The following is a 17,478-nucleotide window of genomic DNA, read 5'->3' as shown; positions in this document are numbered from 1 at the left end:
TGTGGTTATTTAAGACACAGAAATATATACTTTCACTAAGTTTAGTCAAAATTAAGTTATTTTTGTTGAAATGAGAAATAAAAAACGAAAAAAACAATAATAAACTGACTATTTTCGACTATTTTTTAAGTTTAAAATAAACAACATAAAGATTTGAAGTAACATTGAGGTTATTATTCTCTTTTTCACAAACCTTTTATCTTAGAAACAGCAATATATATTAAATATTGTTATAAAAATTACCAATTCTTAAGTGTTTAACTGTACCTAGATTTCCCCACTACTTCCCGCTGTATGCGTCAAAACAAAGCACTATCTATCGACTGTCACATCGCCCTCTTTTTTTTACGAGAAAAGTATTAATGACTTGACGCGTGGCGTGCAATAAAAATCACGCGGCGCCAACAAAAACACCGCTTAGGGCAAATCGTGATACAAAGAGCGGTTAATGATGCAAAATAGACTTTAAAGCGTTAGTCACGCCCCATTCTCTGACGTCCATAAGTTATCTTTCACGGGAACAGGGGGGAAAATCGGCGCGTTCCCCTATATTTGAGTTAATCATGTACGTAGGGTGTATGGGAGTTCATTGTAGACCTTATAAGTCTTAGTTTTACTCAAAAACACTATTCTTCAAAAAATATTATTGCAGTACTTATAAAGAGTGTCCCAATATTCCCGCAATTTTGATAGAAAACAGTTTTTTTTTTATTAAAATTTGAAATGCGACTGAATTTCGTTGATACAGCGTTCAATTTTCTCCTTCAAGGCGTGGATGGTCGTGAACTTTTTGGCATAAACCTTAGAATTTAAAAAACCCCAAAGAAAAAAGGCCAACGACGTTAAATCGCATATTCTGGGCGGTCAATTCTGATCACCAAAACGGGAAATTACACTACCAGAAAATGACTCATGCAATAATTGCTCAACAATCAAAACACATCGGTCTTTCGTGTAGCGCTCTATTTTTAATAACCCTGAGCTGTCAGTTCGCACGCTGTCTTTCTTTTGTTAGATTTGAATCTATTTCGTTTCTTTCAAGTTTGGGCACTTCAAGGATCCATTTTAGGCCCCTTTGTATTCATTAATTTTGTCAACCATTACAGCATATAATGATATAATTTTTTGTGATATGCCAAGTACCTACAGGATTAGGATGTGAGATGAATAAAACCTTTTGGCTGATGGGTTTTAGACTATATTTTTGTATAATAAATACATAACATTTATACAACTTATTATTATGGCAGCCATTCTGTGGCCCCTTAACAAAATGGCTCTCTGACATATAGTTACATGACTAGTTCTAGTATATCTATGATATTTTTTTTGAACTTACTCGTTCCTACTCTATCATTTTTTTTTTTGGTACAGGGCGTCCTCCAAAAAACGGTGCATGTTATAACCCCGCCATTTTTTCGACTCGATTTTCAAAAACAGGGGAATAGGTACATGGTAACTCGATTTTCCGATGCGTCATTATCATGTTAATTTTCATGGCATATTTGACAACTTTCTGGGAGCGTTCAAAATAGCAGAGTTATAGCTTGCAGGGTTTTTTTGAGACACCCGGTATTCTTTACATTCTATTAAGCCGTATTACAACAAATATCCTTTGTATATTAGTATATTAACTATGTACAAACGGAATTCTATCGGCAAATAAATTTTAAATAAAAATAAATATATATTTGTTTACACTTAAAATATGAAGGAACGTAAATTCGAAACGGCCGGTTACAGAAAATTTGGATGTAAATACGTATGTAAAACTACAGGAATATCAACTGTGTCCTTGAAAAAAAATTGTAGTTTCTCCTTTGGGGAATTGTGGATTTTTTGTAACCGGCGTTTGGGTAACATATAAAATGTTATCACAGACGCCGCTGGTGCGGTTTTGTGCCTTTTTACAAATTTAAAATTTTCCTATCTTATATACAATCAAACATTGCACTGGTTACACCACTACTTTAATAATAAAACTTATAACAGTAACACTTCCTTTGGGTTTTGACTAGATCTGGGAAATTTCACAGTAGCAATGACAAGGGAAATTATAAGGAAAGTCAAGAATATAACTTTCGATACCACCACACGCTGGTATGGTGGGCCTTCTGTTTAGCCAGAACATTTTAATTTAGAAAATTTGTCAACTCATTTTTAATATTCTTATTATTCGTCTTAGAACGGATTTGTCATATTCTTGACTATAGGATTTCATTACAGCTTGTAGAAAAGTAAAAACTCTACGTTTTTCAATAAGTGATACGAATTTTACACAAGGTGTCCCAAAATTCTTGTTATTTTTCCCGTTATTAATAATATGGTTTCAATAAGAATTCTACCTTCCTTTTTTATACCAACCAAACGTCGTTGACGATACAGACAGAAATGTATACAAAAACTTACTGTTGAGAGGAAAATTTTCACCACCCTGTATATTTTAGTACATTGTTGACCTTTTCCTTCGCAGTTAATTTCAAAGTCTGTAAAAGGTGAATTTTCTGGTCATTAAAAATTGGTAACAGTCTTCTACAAGTATCTACATTTTGTCTTGATGGAGGCGGACAGCATTTTTAAACCCCCAAAATCTTACAGAGTACAAATAAGTATCGATAGATGGCGTTACATACGTCTGGATACTTAATTCTATGTCAATGATGTTCTAGTATATACGCCCCATGACATATAATTTAAAAGCGGTTCTTTGTATTAAATATTTAAATGTTTACTTATCTTTGGACACATATCCTTCGATAAAGCTTACATGTTTGAGTGACTAAATGCAGATACGCCCTATGGCGTATCTTCTGGAAGATAACTCTTTCAACTGTATATTTTTATGTAAGTTTGTACTCTCTCGTCAAATGCAGCAACTTGCGGTATCCGAGGTCGTATATACCTCATGCGCTCCAGGTCGTTTGTACGTTATACGCCCCAGGTCGTATGTAAGTCATACGTCATACGACCCAGGTCGTATGTGCATTATACTCCCCAGGTCGTATGTAAGTCATACTTCATACGTCCCAGGTCGTATGTACGTCATACGCCCCAAGTCGTATGTGCATCATACGCCCCAGGTCGTAAGTCATACGTCATACGTCCCAGGTGGTATGAACGTCATACGCCCCAAGTCGTATGTGCATCATACGCCCCAGGTCGTATGTAAGTCATACGTCATACGTCCCAAGTGGTATGAACGTCATACGCCCCAGGTCGTATCACGGGAACAATTTTAGAGGTTTAACAATGCTTACCACCCCCCTCCCTTTAAAAATATAAATGCTGCTCACACTCGCCTCCTCGGTTACATGGTCAGCTTCCTGGTCCAGTCTGACCCTGGCGACGAGTTGGAAGAGGGTCATGCGTAGTGCGGATATGAGCCTAAAGGGGGCGCCCCGAGATGGGGTCCCGCGTGGTGGCTGATGGAATGCGTGCTGGCGGCGATGTTGGAGTAGAGGTTGGCGCTGGGATTGCTCCAGTACGACCCAGGCGAGGGGAATATCGACGCTGAAACAAAGTAGAAGATTATTTCAATTTGATATATCAAACAAGGAAAGTGCAGTTATAGCTAGGATTACTTTTAAATCTTATAAAAGACCTTGCTCGACCAATTTAGACGTCTTTTCGACGTATACTCCATCGGAGGTTTTGATTAAATTGAAAGCCAATGGGAAGGGACTACAGATCGTTTTGTGTAGTTTAATTGATATTGAAATATCTTAAAGACGACCAATTTCGACTAAGTTAGACGTTATTTCGACGTATCTTACTATTTGGGATATAGAAACGTATTAATAGAGAGCAACAAGGGAATTAAAATTGCTGTCTCAGCGTGTATTGTTTAATATGCGTAAGGATTACTTTTATATCTTTGAGATAATCTAGTTTGACCAACTTTGACGTTATTTCGACGTCGATCGGTTTGAGTTGAATTAGGACTATTTTTACGCCTCAAAAACAACCTAAAGTCACCAAGTTAGACGTAATTTCGACGTATCCTCCATCGGAGGTTTTGATTCAATTGAAAGCTAATGGAAAGGGACTACAGGTCATTTTGTGTAGTTTAATTGATATTAGAATATCTTAAAAATGACCAATTTCGACCAAGTTAGACGTAATTTCGACGTATCCTCCATGGGAGGTTTTGATTACATTGAAAGCTAATGGAAAGGGACTACAGGTCATTTTTAGTAGTTTAATTGATATTAAAATATCTTAAAATGACCAATTTCGACCAAGTTAGACGTTATTTCGACGTATCCTCCATCGGAGGTTTTGATTCAATTGAAAGCTAATGGAAAGGGAGTACAGGTCATTTTGTGTAGTTTAATTGATATTAGAATATCTTAAAAACGACCAATTTCGACCAAGTTAGACGTAATTTCGACGTATCCTCCATCGGAGGTTTTGATTAAATTGAAAGCTAATGGAAAGGGACTACAGGTCATTTTTAGTAGTTTAATTGATATTCAAATATCTTAAAATGACCAATTTCGACCAAGTTAGACGTTATTTCGACGTATCCTCCATCGGAGGTTTTGATTAAATTGAAAGCTAATGGAAAGGGACTACAGACCATTTTGTGTAGTTTAATTGATATGAGAATATCTTAAAAACGACCAATTTCGACCAAGTTAGACGTTATTTCGACGTATCTTACTATTTGAGATATAGAAACGTATTAATACAGCAACAAGGGAATTAAAATTGCTGACTCACGTGTATTGTTCAATATTCGTAAGGGTTACTTTTATATGTATCTTTGAGATAATCTAATTTGACCAACTTCGACGTTATTTCGACGTCGATCGGTTTGAGTTGAATTAGGACTATTTTTACGCCTCAAAAACGACCTAAAGCCACCAAGTTATACGTAATTTCGACGTACCTTGTTACGTGATATATGAAAGATACTAACAGTGAGCGAAGGGGGAATTTTGGGTCACTGTTAGTAGGTTCGAATTCGCCTGTTCTAATAAATATGCAACGGCACTTGTAACACTTCCCAAGAGCAAGGTAAACACAAATCCGGATCCACCCGTCACTTGTCGCCAACAGAGACTTAGCATAAGCGCGGGAGGGCCTTTACTTTCCACAAACACCGAGGGGTCGCGCATTTTCCTAATTTCCTTCCGAGAACCGACGGTTTTTGTGTCCGAGAAGACGCCGACGCGGCGCAGCAAATGGAACACCCCATAAATTACGGCGAATTGCCGTTCGCGATGACAACTCAAATGAATCGCATCGGGCTGTCGTAAATCCAGCGTGCCGTGATGTGGCGGCGTTCGTCACTGGCCGCGAACAATGCCCGGACGGCTGTTTAAAGACGCGTCCCTTCGAGTCATGGGTGGCCTGATTAGCGTTGGAACAATAGACGCGCATAAAGCGGACCCCTTAATTGGCGATATTTTTTTTGTTTCTGTGCGTCAATGTGAGTTTATTTCCTTCCCCCTTGTAGCATTTATTTTGTAGCAACATTCATACATTTTTCTGCAGAGATTTCGTCAATGTATTTTAAGAAAATTGCATACAACATAATAATAATAATTTATTAGCCCAACAGAAGTTGCGTCGCAGAGAAGAAGGGCTATATTGAAAGATTCGCTTGTTAAAAAGAGGTGGAAGGTGGCAACAAGCATCCGTGTTGACTGCTGAAGGTCGAATGTAGATAATCGCATAATTTCAAGGCCACGCAGGATATAGAACACTGACAAAGGCTGGAGGCTGTGAAAGTTAGCTGCCAGCGACTATAATGCGAATTCGGAGGGCGCGAAAAATAGTGAACATTTAAAAATCGTATATTTACGTACTCGAAATCTCCCTTGGTAGGTACCTACCTAACTAGTTGCATATGAAAATAGATTTGTATGAAAATTTCTTAAATAACATTAATTATATGATGTAAAATAAAATAACTAAAAGAAAACTTTTGCAATACTATCAAAAACTGCAGGCTTAGCCTCCCCAACCTCCTCTAACGAGCCGCCACTGGGCCAGACGTCAAAAATCCTACCGAAGGTCAACTTCAGGATTAGCGGAGCTATCCCTAAGCGAGTTCGAACGTCCACTCTCTTAATATTTTCTCTTAAAATCTCAGTTTTATTTGAAAACATAGACAGTCAGCGGGTTAGTTGGTTTATTTCGTGCCAAAAATATCACATTATTGCCGCTGCTACAGAAATATGTGCAATCCAGGGCACGCTGCGACCGCAGTCTTTCGAGATCTGCTCCAGCCGCCGCCGTCACGTTCCTCGACATGGAAATAACACTTGCTCCCCCTTCGCGCCGTGATTGTGCATTGTTTCACCCCTCTGGAGAGTACCCATTACCCGTCATTTAAGCGACCCCTCCCAAATAAGGATATTGTTAACAAACTGCCCCGACGGCGCGCACTAATGAATATTTTGTACACTCGAGGGCATTAGTTCTGGCCCACTTTGTCCCTCTGGGACTGTTTATGGCCCGGACTGGAGGATTTATTGTTATTTCGAGTTTATTTCGGTTAATTTATCGACGATATCGCCGGATCGTCCGGCGATTTTATGGGGTTCGGCGGATTTCGACAAAGGACGCGGGGATAAAGAGTTTGCGCCCCATTTGGCGCATTTGATTGCAATTAATTCTTTTGTTTTACGCTCTCTCGTGGAACTATTGCGACATAGATGGGAAGGAGAGCCTAGGGTCGAGGATTCGGATTACGTTCGAGCTCACGTCTCTCGAAACCTCCCTTATTTCCAACTGCAAAAATATTAAGGCTTATAAACGAATGTCGTTGTGGGAAACAACTACTCTGCGGACTAATGCTCTGACCGGCATTGAATTACATTTGCAATATCTAGTACAGATAATTCCATCAAATATATACCGATTCTCATCAGTATGCCATAGATGGTGGTTCGAGTATGGGTGAGATGTAGGGTGTGGTTACCTGCCGAGCTGGGTATGGTGGCGTGTGGGCTCATAAAACCGCCGAGTTTAGCGCTGTGGTGGTAGGAGCTCATGAACAGCTCGCTTTGGTACTTGTAGCTGCTGGGGTCGCTGGTAGCCGGCTGCGTAGCAGCCGCTAGGCCTTGGAAGTCGAACTTGTAGGCGTATCGCTTCCCGTGCACCTTAGTCATGATGTTTTTGTCGTAATAATATCTGAAACAAAACAAAGTTTTTAAAATTAACGAAAAGATTAATTTTGGACTGTAAGTAGAAAATAGCTCAAGAGACAAAAGTTATATAGTGCCGATGAGCGCTTTTGTCTGGAGGTGGAAGCCTTCAAGGGTGTGAAAAGTAAAATATTGAAAATAACCCGACTAATCGATAAATCAATCAATTTTAAGCAAAAAGTATCTTATCAACATTTTTCGATAAGTCAATATTTTCTGAGTTGTTGGTGATTGAACATGTACATTTTTTTATTAGAAAATGACGTTTTTCGGTAGTTTTTCTCGAATAACTCGGAAAATAGACATTCTATGAAAAAAAAAACATCATGAAAAAAATGAAGGTTATGGAAAAAGAAAAAGATTGTTTTTTTCATTTATGTTGTATTTAAAAAAAAAATAACATATTTGAAAATGACTAAAAATAAAAAAGATACGAAAAATATTCAAGAGTACCTACAAAATATATTGTTTTTTATTTACTTTTTTTAATTTTTGACTTTTAGTTATCAATCGAAGATTTGGGTTATCTTTAGCCCAGTATCTTTGAGGTGAAATAACGACATTAGTTGTGAATGTCGATTCGTCAGTAAATAAAATATTGTGATGGTATACAGAAGGTTTTTTGTTGTGGGTCTGTGTTATCAACTAACGTTGAAAATGCGTTTTTAAAACGTACGCGCGCTGCTGGGTTTGCCAACCTCAATTTTTTCGCAATTTCGAGAGTCCGACAGTGGCAACAGCAAAGTTCAAATCTCCGTTTCCATTTTTCCAATCGTTCTCGTTCCGGGCGGGGCCTTTGTCCCAGCTAACGCGATTGTCCCTCGGCCGGGTAAAAATCCTATCAATTAACGAGCAGCCGTCGTCCGAACACAATCCGAAAAATAATTTCCCATTATCGGAACAATCACGTTCACGCAAAAAATCGCTCGGTAAACGCATTAGCCTCTATCGGCCGCTAATTGCTACAAATGAACACTGCAACGAGATTAGTCCGCCCCCTAACGACCCCACGTCGCCGCCCCAGTCGCCCGCCCCCTGTCGTGGGGCCGCTGCCTCGAGGGGACGCCGTCGGCCTCGCTGGTCGATTGTGATATGACGAATGCCATTTGCTCCCGTCGATACAGAACGGCAGTTTTTTTTTTGTTTCGGCCGATCGCTGAAGATTGGTGAGTAATTCGCGGGGGATTGGGGCCGTTTCGGCATTGTGCGATGGAAATTGATAATGGGATAGTCGGCGTACCCCCCTTCGGCGTCAGGGAAGGTTCCTGTTTGGGGTAATACTTAATTATTTACCTACCTTAGCGCCCTGGACAGTTTGTCATAGTTCATGTTCGGCTTCGATTTCCTCTCCCCCCACCTCCTGGCGACTTCGTCCGGGTCGGTCAACTTGAATTCTCCGTTGGTACCCTCCCAGGTTATGCAAGCCGCGTTGGAGGAGTCGCTGAGGAGTTCCAGAAGGAACTGCCACAGTTGGATTTGTCCGGAACCTATAATCAACATCCATACAATTAATACTTAAACTGAGTTGCCTATAAAGTTGACAGATTTATTTAAAATATACCCTAGGAAATGGTATAAATAAAACTTGAGAGCAGAAGATTTACCAACGTTCAGTCGAAGCAAACGTTGGAAAGTCCTGCGAGAATTAAATTTATGTATTTTACTGGGAAAAAAGCAAAGGATTAATTCCTTGCGCGTCTTTATGTCCAGTGAATAGGCATGCACCATCACGTATAAAAAGAGGCAGAGCAATCGGCGGAGTTAGCGGTTCCAAAAATGTTTTCTCGTATCATTGTGATAAGTCAGTAAACATACATTCTACGTATTTCATTTCAAAACGAAGCGTAAACATTTTATAATTAAAATCAGAAAAGGAACCTCTGCAGACGAGGTAAAGAACACGACAATTCCTGAAGAATCATGAATTCTCCTTGGATTTTTTAAGTATAACCCTTGAAGAGATATTAATGTTGTTATGCTAATGACGCTAGTTTGTCAAGACCCTGACAAAGCAATTAACGCGAAGTTGGTCAGATAAACACCTTTTGAAATTTTGCCTACACCGAAAAACGGTATACAGGGTGTTAGAAGTTTGACTGCCTTAATTTTAACAGACGATAGAATACATTAAAATAAATAAAAAAAAAGTTATGTGACATGGGTCCTAAACTCTTTATGCTTAATTCTAAAAAATAATTGTAATAAATTTAAAATTCGATAAAATTCATATCGAGCAATGCGACAACGGCGCGGCGGTTAACACGAGGTACTAAGCTGTCCAGCAATACGCAATTCAGTTGGAATCTGGAATTGGACAGTGTCGGGGTGTTTTTTGCGTACCACCATTTCTTTCCTTGAGGTGTTGTCGAAGACTTGCGAGAACGAATTTTTGCCGCTGCCCATCAAAGTAAGGATAAATCTGGGAATTTTCCAAACGAGTGCGCGAAAAGTGGATTCGAAGGTGTCGCGCGTGCATTCAAAATGTTGGTGAACATTTTGAGCATATGTTGTAGTTTGATTTGTACATGTGCGTTTAAAAACTACTGATGTTTTCTTTTTCATAAGTACCTAAATTAGTTTTAATCCATATGATTATTTGGACGACGTGAATCTTTGGGTACTTTAATAACATATTTTTCAAATTTATAATTTGATTGAAAATTAAGTTCCTGTTTTAAGAAATTCATAATTACTAAAATTCGAGCTAAAATTTAAGCACAACACTATATTCGTACTACAAATCGATACGTTTTATTTTATTTATTTAAAAACTGGAAAACAATTGTCTTGAAATTTACTAAATATTTCACAATAATAGTTGTTTACATTTTTGTTATTCCGTAGGATAAGTCTGTCGCGTGCACACGTGGTGAGCATCAGCTGTGTAGCATTAGGTTAAGAGCTGTTGTCACGTTGTGACAAAACTCCCCAATATTAATACTCGCTGTATTTTGAAAACTGTTAATCTTACGACCCTGTAATATGCAACTTTTTTGTTCATTTATGATTTGAAGAAAAAATGTCTACTTTTTTTTCGAATTCTGTGTAGTTTAGTCAGAAATAATTATTTTTTAAATAATGTATGGCTCAGAATAGTAACTTTTTTTTATCATTTTGACATAGTAGGACTCTTTCATGGTAACAATTTCGTTGTAATGATACTAATGATTGCCACTTTCGCGTGTTATGGTTTAAATTCTTACGTTTCTTTATCTTCTTAGTTTAAACAAGCGCCAGAGCTCTCCTAATTGACGATTTCGAATTTTTCAAAAAACGTTTGAAAGCTTGAGAGCCCTTCTATATGTGATTAAATTTTCAAGTATATAAGGGCCTTGGTTTTTGCTGTGCAAAATTTTAAAAATTTGCAATTTTTTTTTTCAAAATCTGGATTGCAAAATTATTATGCAAAATCTATAGAATCGATTTTGATGAAATTTGGTGTAATGATTCTATATAACATGAACTATTATTGAGCCAAGTATGAAGGTCCTACACCCAACTTGAAGACCCCAAAAAATTCCCTAAAAAATTATCTTTTTAACCCCATTTTTGGCGATTTTTTCGATTTTTACAATAATAATCATGATTCATTCGATTTGTAACTAGTAATATTTTGTAAAATTTAATTACAAACATTTTTTTCCTCTTCCATTTTCTCCTAAAATCAACTCTTGAAAAGATACATAATTAAATGGGAAGAAAAAAATGACATTTTTCGAATTTTTTTAACATATTGTGCCGCCAAAAGTTAAGCCCACGTTTTTATTTTATACGCATAGAAAAATTTTAATTTCTAGTGAAATTTGAAAGCCGAAAGCCAAAAATCTCCGTGGATATACGATTCACCCAAATTTGGACTCTTTGAAACAGATACCGTCTGGACTAATGAAAGATGCCTATTATGTTTTAAAAAATCTTACTGTTCTGAGTAGGCTTGCCAGGTCTCCGGGTTTGACCCGGAGTCTTCGGGTTTTGATGGTACATCTCCGGGCTCCGGGTTAATATGTCATTTCTCCGGGTTAAGACGTCGTACCCCCGAAATTTATTTTCCTGAGAAATCTGATTGTTTTGTCCATTGAGCTGCTGTAGACTTTTTTTTTTTAGAGATCGATTTCCTCGTAAACGATTTGACTTCAAAATTTCCTAAAGACTTTTTTTTTTTGGACATCAATTTCTCCGGGTCTGTCATGAAATAGATCTGGCAACCCTAGTTCTGAGCCATACATTATTTAAAAAATAATTATTTCTGACTAAACTACGCAGAATTCGAAAAAGAAAGTAGACATGTTTTCTTCAAAAAAGTCTAATTCATTAAAAAATAATATTATTTGCTTGATTATTCAAAGGAATAAAAAAAATTCGAAAAATTTCTGTTAAGAGTAGTTACAAAACTATTTTTATTTATAACGGATTTTGATTAAACTTATGGTAGTTAAAGATAAGGACCCTTATGTTACGATTATTACCAATAATTTTCATTCCGTTATCTTAATCAGAAAGTAATTTTAAAAATATCCAAATGATAAGACCCCTTTGGAGGGCCATATCTCAGTAACGGTTCTCCGAAGGACCAATGTTTATGGGAACTTTTTTTGTTATTTTTGGCTCTACTTTCACCCCCTTAAAGTTTGTACCAACTTTTCCAAACACCCTGTATATTTACGTTTAATAGATAGCCAGCATAGCGCTGTGTATACACCCGACTTCTAAATCCGGATTTTCGTTACCAAACCGTTTTCTTAGTGTAACTTCGATCGGCCGTCGCGATATCCGTAATTACGCCGCGTTGTAAAAATTAGCTCGGGACTTTACAATTCAAATTCGCCGGAATATAATTTAATTGTGTGCCGCCGACGGCGGCCGGACATGTGTCGTCGTCCCACCCCGGCCCAGGACATGCGTCCGTTTCCTTCCGCCGTGGCGCCATTTACAAGTTAAATGATGCGGATTTGAATTTCTAATGCGACCGACGGACGTTTGACACAAACATGATTACCGAATTAAGCGCGGCGCGATCGAGGCGGCGAGTTTCGTTTTTCTTTTGTTTCTTCTCGGCCGCCTCGAAGTAATGTTTATAACGTGGTGTTGCGTAATTCAAAGCCGCCCGCTGCTACGCTGGCAACTGGACTGATTTGCTTATTGTTAATAAACAAATATTTGTGCATATCTGCCATATTCCTTGCTATTTTCGCTTTCCCAGCGCTCGCATGTCGAACCGGAATCAAACCAAACAACTCCCGTCCTCCGGTAATCACCGTACCTGAGGCGGTCACGTGTCGCGTTTTTAGGTTAGGTCGCGGGGGGGTTACGCGTCGCAGTCACCCTCGCAGAAACAAAAGCCGAGCGGCCGCCCGAGGCTATCATTAAACGTGCATTAGCTGGCATTTAACTCGTTTTTCATCTGTAAATCTGGCGGTCGCGCCCACTTTTGACCCGCGCCGACAGTAATTTTATTTGCGCGCCTAATGAGTTCGGGATCGGGCACGATAATTGTTTGTATGCACTGGGGGAGGGTGGGCGAGGGGGTCGTTACGGGCGATATATCATGGGAACGGTGGTTGCAACGTATTTGACTTTATCTGATTTTCAGTAGGAAAAAAGTTCATGCGCAATATGTGCGTAGAAAACGATAACGTAGTTTGTTTAAATTAAAAAAAAAAACATCCAGTAACATCGTTATACAAGGTGTAAGAAGTTCGACTGCCATTACTTCAGCGTAAGATCATAAATGAACAAAAAAGTTGTATAAGGGAGTAAGATTAACAGTTTTCACAATACAGCGAGTATTAATATTGGGGTTTCATCACAACGTGACAACAGCGCTTAACCTAACGCTACACAGCTGATGCTCACCACGTGTGCACGCGACAGATTTATCCTACGGAATAACAAAAATGTAAACAACTATTTTTATTGTGAAACATTTAGTAAATTTCAAGACAAAACAAACTACAACATATGCTCAAAATGTTCACCAACATTTTGGATGCACGCGCGACACCTTCGAATCCAATTTTCGCGCAGTCGTTTGGAAAATATCCGGATTTATCCTTATTTGATGAGCAATGCCAAAAATTCGTTCTCGCAAGCCTTCGACAACACCTCAAGAAAAAGTAATAGTGGTACGCAAAGAACACTCCGACACGGTCCAATTCCAGATACCAACTGAATTGCGTATTGCGGGTTGCTGGACAGCTTCGAACTTTAAATTTATTACAACGCCAATTATTTTTTTTAAATTAAGCATTAATAGACCAGGCGGGATCTGTTTCAAAACACCCATGTATGGATGTTTTATATAGTATCGCAAATTTTTGCTTTAATGGCTCTAAAATTATATAACACAAAACATAATTACACTATGCGCGCTCTTCAAAACGTGTGCTAAACTTATTATTAAACAAATAGTGAAAAAAAAATGGAAAAAATTCCAATTTTTTTTTCAATTTTTTTCAACACAGTTGACAAACTATTAATTTTAGAGAAAAATTTAAGAGGAAAAAAGGATTCGTAATTAAATTTTACACATGATATACCTATTTTCAAATAAAAAATACAGCATAATTATTACAAATATAGCAAAAACAACAAATAAAGTGAAAAAAAAATATTTTTGCGATTTTTAAAAGTACTTATATTATAATTTCGTTAAAATCGGTCCTATAGTTTTCGAGTAATAATTTTGCAAACCAGATTTTTGAAAAAAATATTGAAATTTTTGCAATTTTAACAGAGCCTAAATTAAGACTTCTAGATACTTGAAGATTTTATCCCGTAAAAAAGGACACTCAAACTTTAAAATGCATCCAGATAAATTGAAATCCGTTAATTAGGAGAGCCGTGGTAATTGTTTAAATATATGCGTAAGTTTTGCGCTTATAAACAAATAGAATAACTTTATAAATTCATTATAATTATTTTTTTTAATTATGCTTTTAAAATACACGGAAAGACGCTTCTTTTTTTAAAAAAACCGTGGTGATTCGTTAATTGGTTCCAGAGTTATAGTCGATCAAAGTTGACCGGCATTTGTGGCGTAACTACGAGGTCCGGAGGGCTGTTTTTTAAACAAATGCTTTTGTCATTCCGAGTACTTTCCGAGAGTGAATTTGCAAAACTTGCGCCCTTGTGCAACCCATTTAAAATGCCGATTAAAACTATTGGAACGAGCCTGAAATTCACGAAAAATATATGGGAGGTAGTGGTGGGGGGTAGAGAGCTCGGCTACTCCGGCCGACTCGAAAATGAATCGCGCGTTCAAAATAGCGGCGCTCTTAAAAATTTTGATTATTTCGGCTTCTAGTGGTCCGATTTTGATGTTTTTTTTTTTTAAATCGATGTCTCGACATTTTAAGGTAATTATGTTTTTTTGCAGTAAACAATTTTTTTGCCGCGGTAGTCTTTCTTTGTTACGTCAACTATCCATTTGCCATCGACACGTCCTGTAGATTTAGATGGAAGCCATGGTCCTCCTAAACCCGTTAACACATGGTCAGATACTACCAAAAGAAGTTCATGTCGAATAATTTTTCCTCCTAGCTGCCACACTTTGTGGTGTTACGACTTCAGAAAGTGACCGCGAACGGTTCGTTTCGATTTAAACCCGTCGCGGCAGTGTTCACGCGCCCTTAGCGTTTTTCGGGCGTCATAAATATTTTAAGATACCCAGAAACTATGTCGCCTTTGTAATGAGTCCGAACGAGTCGAGAAATATGCAAATTTTTTACGACTACGGCTTATCGCCGGCCGCGATAAAATTATTATCCTCCGTTTTATTGCCTTCTCGGTTTCCGATTGCTCTATTATCCGGCACAACCAACCGAAATTGCTAAATAATTCCAAGCTAGATTCTCGTAATTTATAGTGGATTAGGGCCTTACCTGAACTCGCTAAACGACTACTTGTGGGTCCAAACATTTGATATGGATCTGAAACAAAAAAAAAAGAAAGTCGGGTTTAATATGGGAATTGCGTTTCGCGGGATTTTTATTACGCCGAAAAGGACGCTAATGGCCGATCAAGACAGAAATATATTTAATGGTGCGATATTAAATGGACCGAAGCAGATATCGGGGTGGCGCACAAAGAATATTAAAAGTTGGAAAAAAAAACTAATGATCATGCCACTCAAAATACACTCGATCACGTAGGTATCTAGCAATCCATCTTGTGGGAATAAATTACAGGATCTAGACACCTGGTAGTTTGTACTGGGACAGGAAACGTGTTTTTCGCCCCGAAATATAATTATTTTTGTTTTATGCGACTTACAATTTAGACAAGGCGAAAACCTCGCATTCGAATGGATTTTTTTGCATATTCAGATTAGTGAAACATGAATCAAGATGATGCCGGCCGGAAATCTGTAAAAATTGTAAACATTGATTTTTTCACTCCGGAAAAAGGTTTTCTGGCACATTATAAACAAAAAAGTTCCTATGCACTATGCCTCTAAAATTAATAGTTTTAAAGTCTTGAATCATGTTAAGGAACATCTCACGAATCTGAATATGCAAAAAAATCGAGTCGGAAAATTTCTCCCAACAATGCGAGGTTTTTAGCCTTGTCTAATTAGAGAAACTTAATGACAGTGTATATCCTTTATTTTTTTTTTAATTAGAGAAAATATAGAACTTTATAGAATAATTACACCTTTAATGATTAATTTTCTGTAACTCTGTAATATTATTCGTAATACATTTTTTATTTAATTTAAATACGCCGCTGAACTTTGTCGATTTATTTCCCGTCGCCGCTATTTATTCGTCGCTGACAGAAAAATTGGTAAATTTGTCTTTGTAATTCCCTCGGACGTAATTACGAGAGTGAAAGCCCGTATCCGTCCTTTTCTTGGAAAAAATAAAGCTCATATATCCCCGTTGAAAAAGTTCCGATTAGAGGAATTTACATAAAAATGTAAAAGGAAATTGGGATAATTAACTATATTTGTACCGGGACCCCCTTTTATTATACCGGGGGCAGACGTATAAATATGCATATATTCGCGTGTAAAGATGTAGAGATTTACGATTAGAATGCCGGGTATAAAAAGCGTATTATAACAGAAATAAAATAACAGGCGTAATATCCCCTTTCTGGGACACGAATTTTCGAGTAATAAAGCAACTTATATTGCTCCCGCTTATGTCGGGGGGGTTCCTGGAAAGCAATTTTCTCATTGGTGTACATGCAACGTCGGTAATAAACTATCCAGACCGCTGGAGTTTCACCACGATCTAGAACGACGTTTGGGTTCAGAGAAAAAGCGATCAAATGTCACTCAGTCACGTTTTTAGGTATATAGTCCAGTTACTCAGGGTTTTTACCTCTGAATTCTTTATAACTGAACCGATTGACGTGAAATTTTGACTGAATGTAGGGAAGGCCTCAAGGAACAAAACTTATATAGTGCAGAAGTGTGATTTTGCCCTGGGGGTGGTTCCCACCCCTTCTCGGGGGTGGAAATTTTTACGCCCAAAATAACCACAGGAATCGGTAGAGGAGCCAATTATAACTAACAAATGTTATATAAAGTTTTTCGGATAATCCAATACTTTTCGAGTAATTCGTCATTGACAATGTTGATTTTTTACTGAAAAAGTGCTTGTTTTCGGACAGTTTTTTGCAAATAACTCTGAAACCCTTGGATTTAACGAAAAAGTTGAAATGGACAAAAAGAATGGTAATAAAAAATAAATCTAATGGTATTATTTTGTTTTTCTTTAATTGCAATATATGTAAACTAAGATATGGATTTTTAAACATTATTATATGTTAGCTAAAACCTAAATTGGAATCAGTTAACGTTAAATAACGCCAAAACCGTAAATATTAGGAAAAAAAAACTATTTGAACCTTTTTTAAAGTACTTTGAATAACCTTTAAAATGAGCTGTTTTAAAAGTTTTTAGAATCAAAATTAACGGAAATATGGTCGAAATAACATGATAACTTTTAAAACCTGTTTTAAAAAATTTGGTTTGGTTGAAGTAGGGAGGAAGATGAGCCTAATTCTAAATTTTGAGAAAAATCGATGCAGTTATACAAAATTTGGGGTATTACTATATTTTCAGCTACCTTAACTGGGCTAAAAGTATACCTAATTGTAAGTTGAATATCCCATAATATGGCAACATTGCATGTTCATGTTTACTATAGTCCTTGAAGTGCGGTGTTTAAAATTTCTTCTAATTTGAAAATAATTTTGTCGAATTTTATCTACATTGTGTACCGATCATATTCACGTTATTATTTGAAATAAATATTAAAAAGTCAATACCTGAGCAGGGATTGAACCCACTACCTCTCGCATGAAAGGCTAA

General features: G+C 37.4%; 1 protein-coding gene across 1 annotated transcript; it reads right to left on the bottom strand.

Moving 5' to 3' along the window:
• Positions 1 to 3,361: 3,361 nt before the first annotated feature.
• On the bottom strand, positions 3,362 to 15,085 carry LOC108915246 (DNA-binding protein D-ETS-3; the record flags this gene model as incomplete). The annotated part of the gene is made up of 4 exons (XM_018721222.1): positions 3,362 to 3,510; positions 6,932 to 7,143; positions 8,455 to 8,644; positions 15,038 to 15,085. Coding segments are annotated over 4 exons (599 nt in total), but the record flags the coding sequence as incomplete, so codon positions are not given.
• Positions 15,086 to 17,478: the final 2,393 nt, after the last annotated feature.

The sequence above is a fragment of the Anoplophora glabripennis genome, unplaced genomic scaffold, assembly GCF_000390285.2.
Source record: "Anoplophora glabripennis isolate ALB-LARVAE unplaced genomic scaffold, Agla_2.0 scaffold1064, whole genome shotgun sequence".
Taxonomy (NCBI): Eukaryota; Metazoa; Arthropoda; class Insecta; order Coleoptera; family Cerambycidae; genus Anoplophora; species Anoplophora glabripennis.
This window is presented reverse-complemented; position numbering and strand designations above follow the sequence as displayed.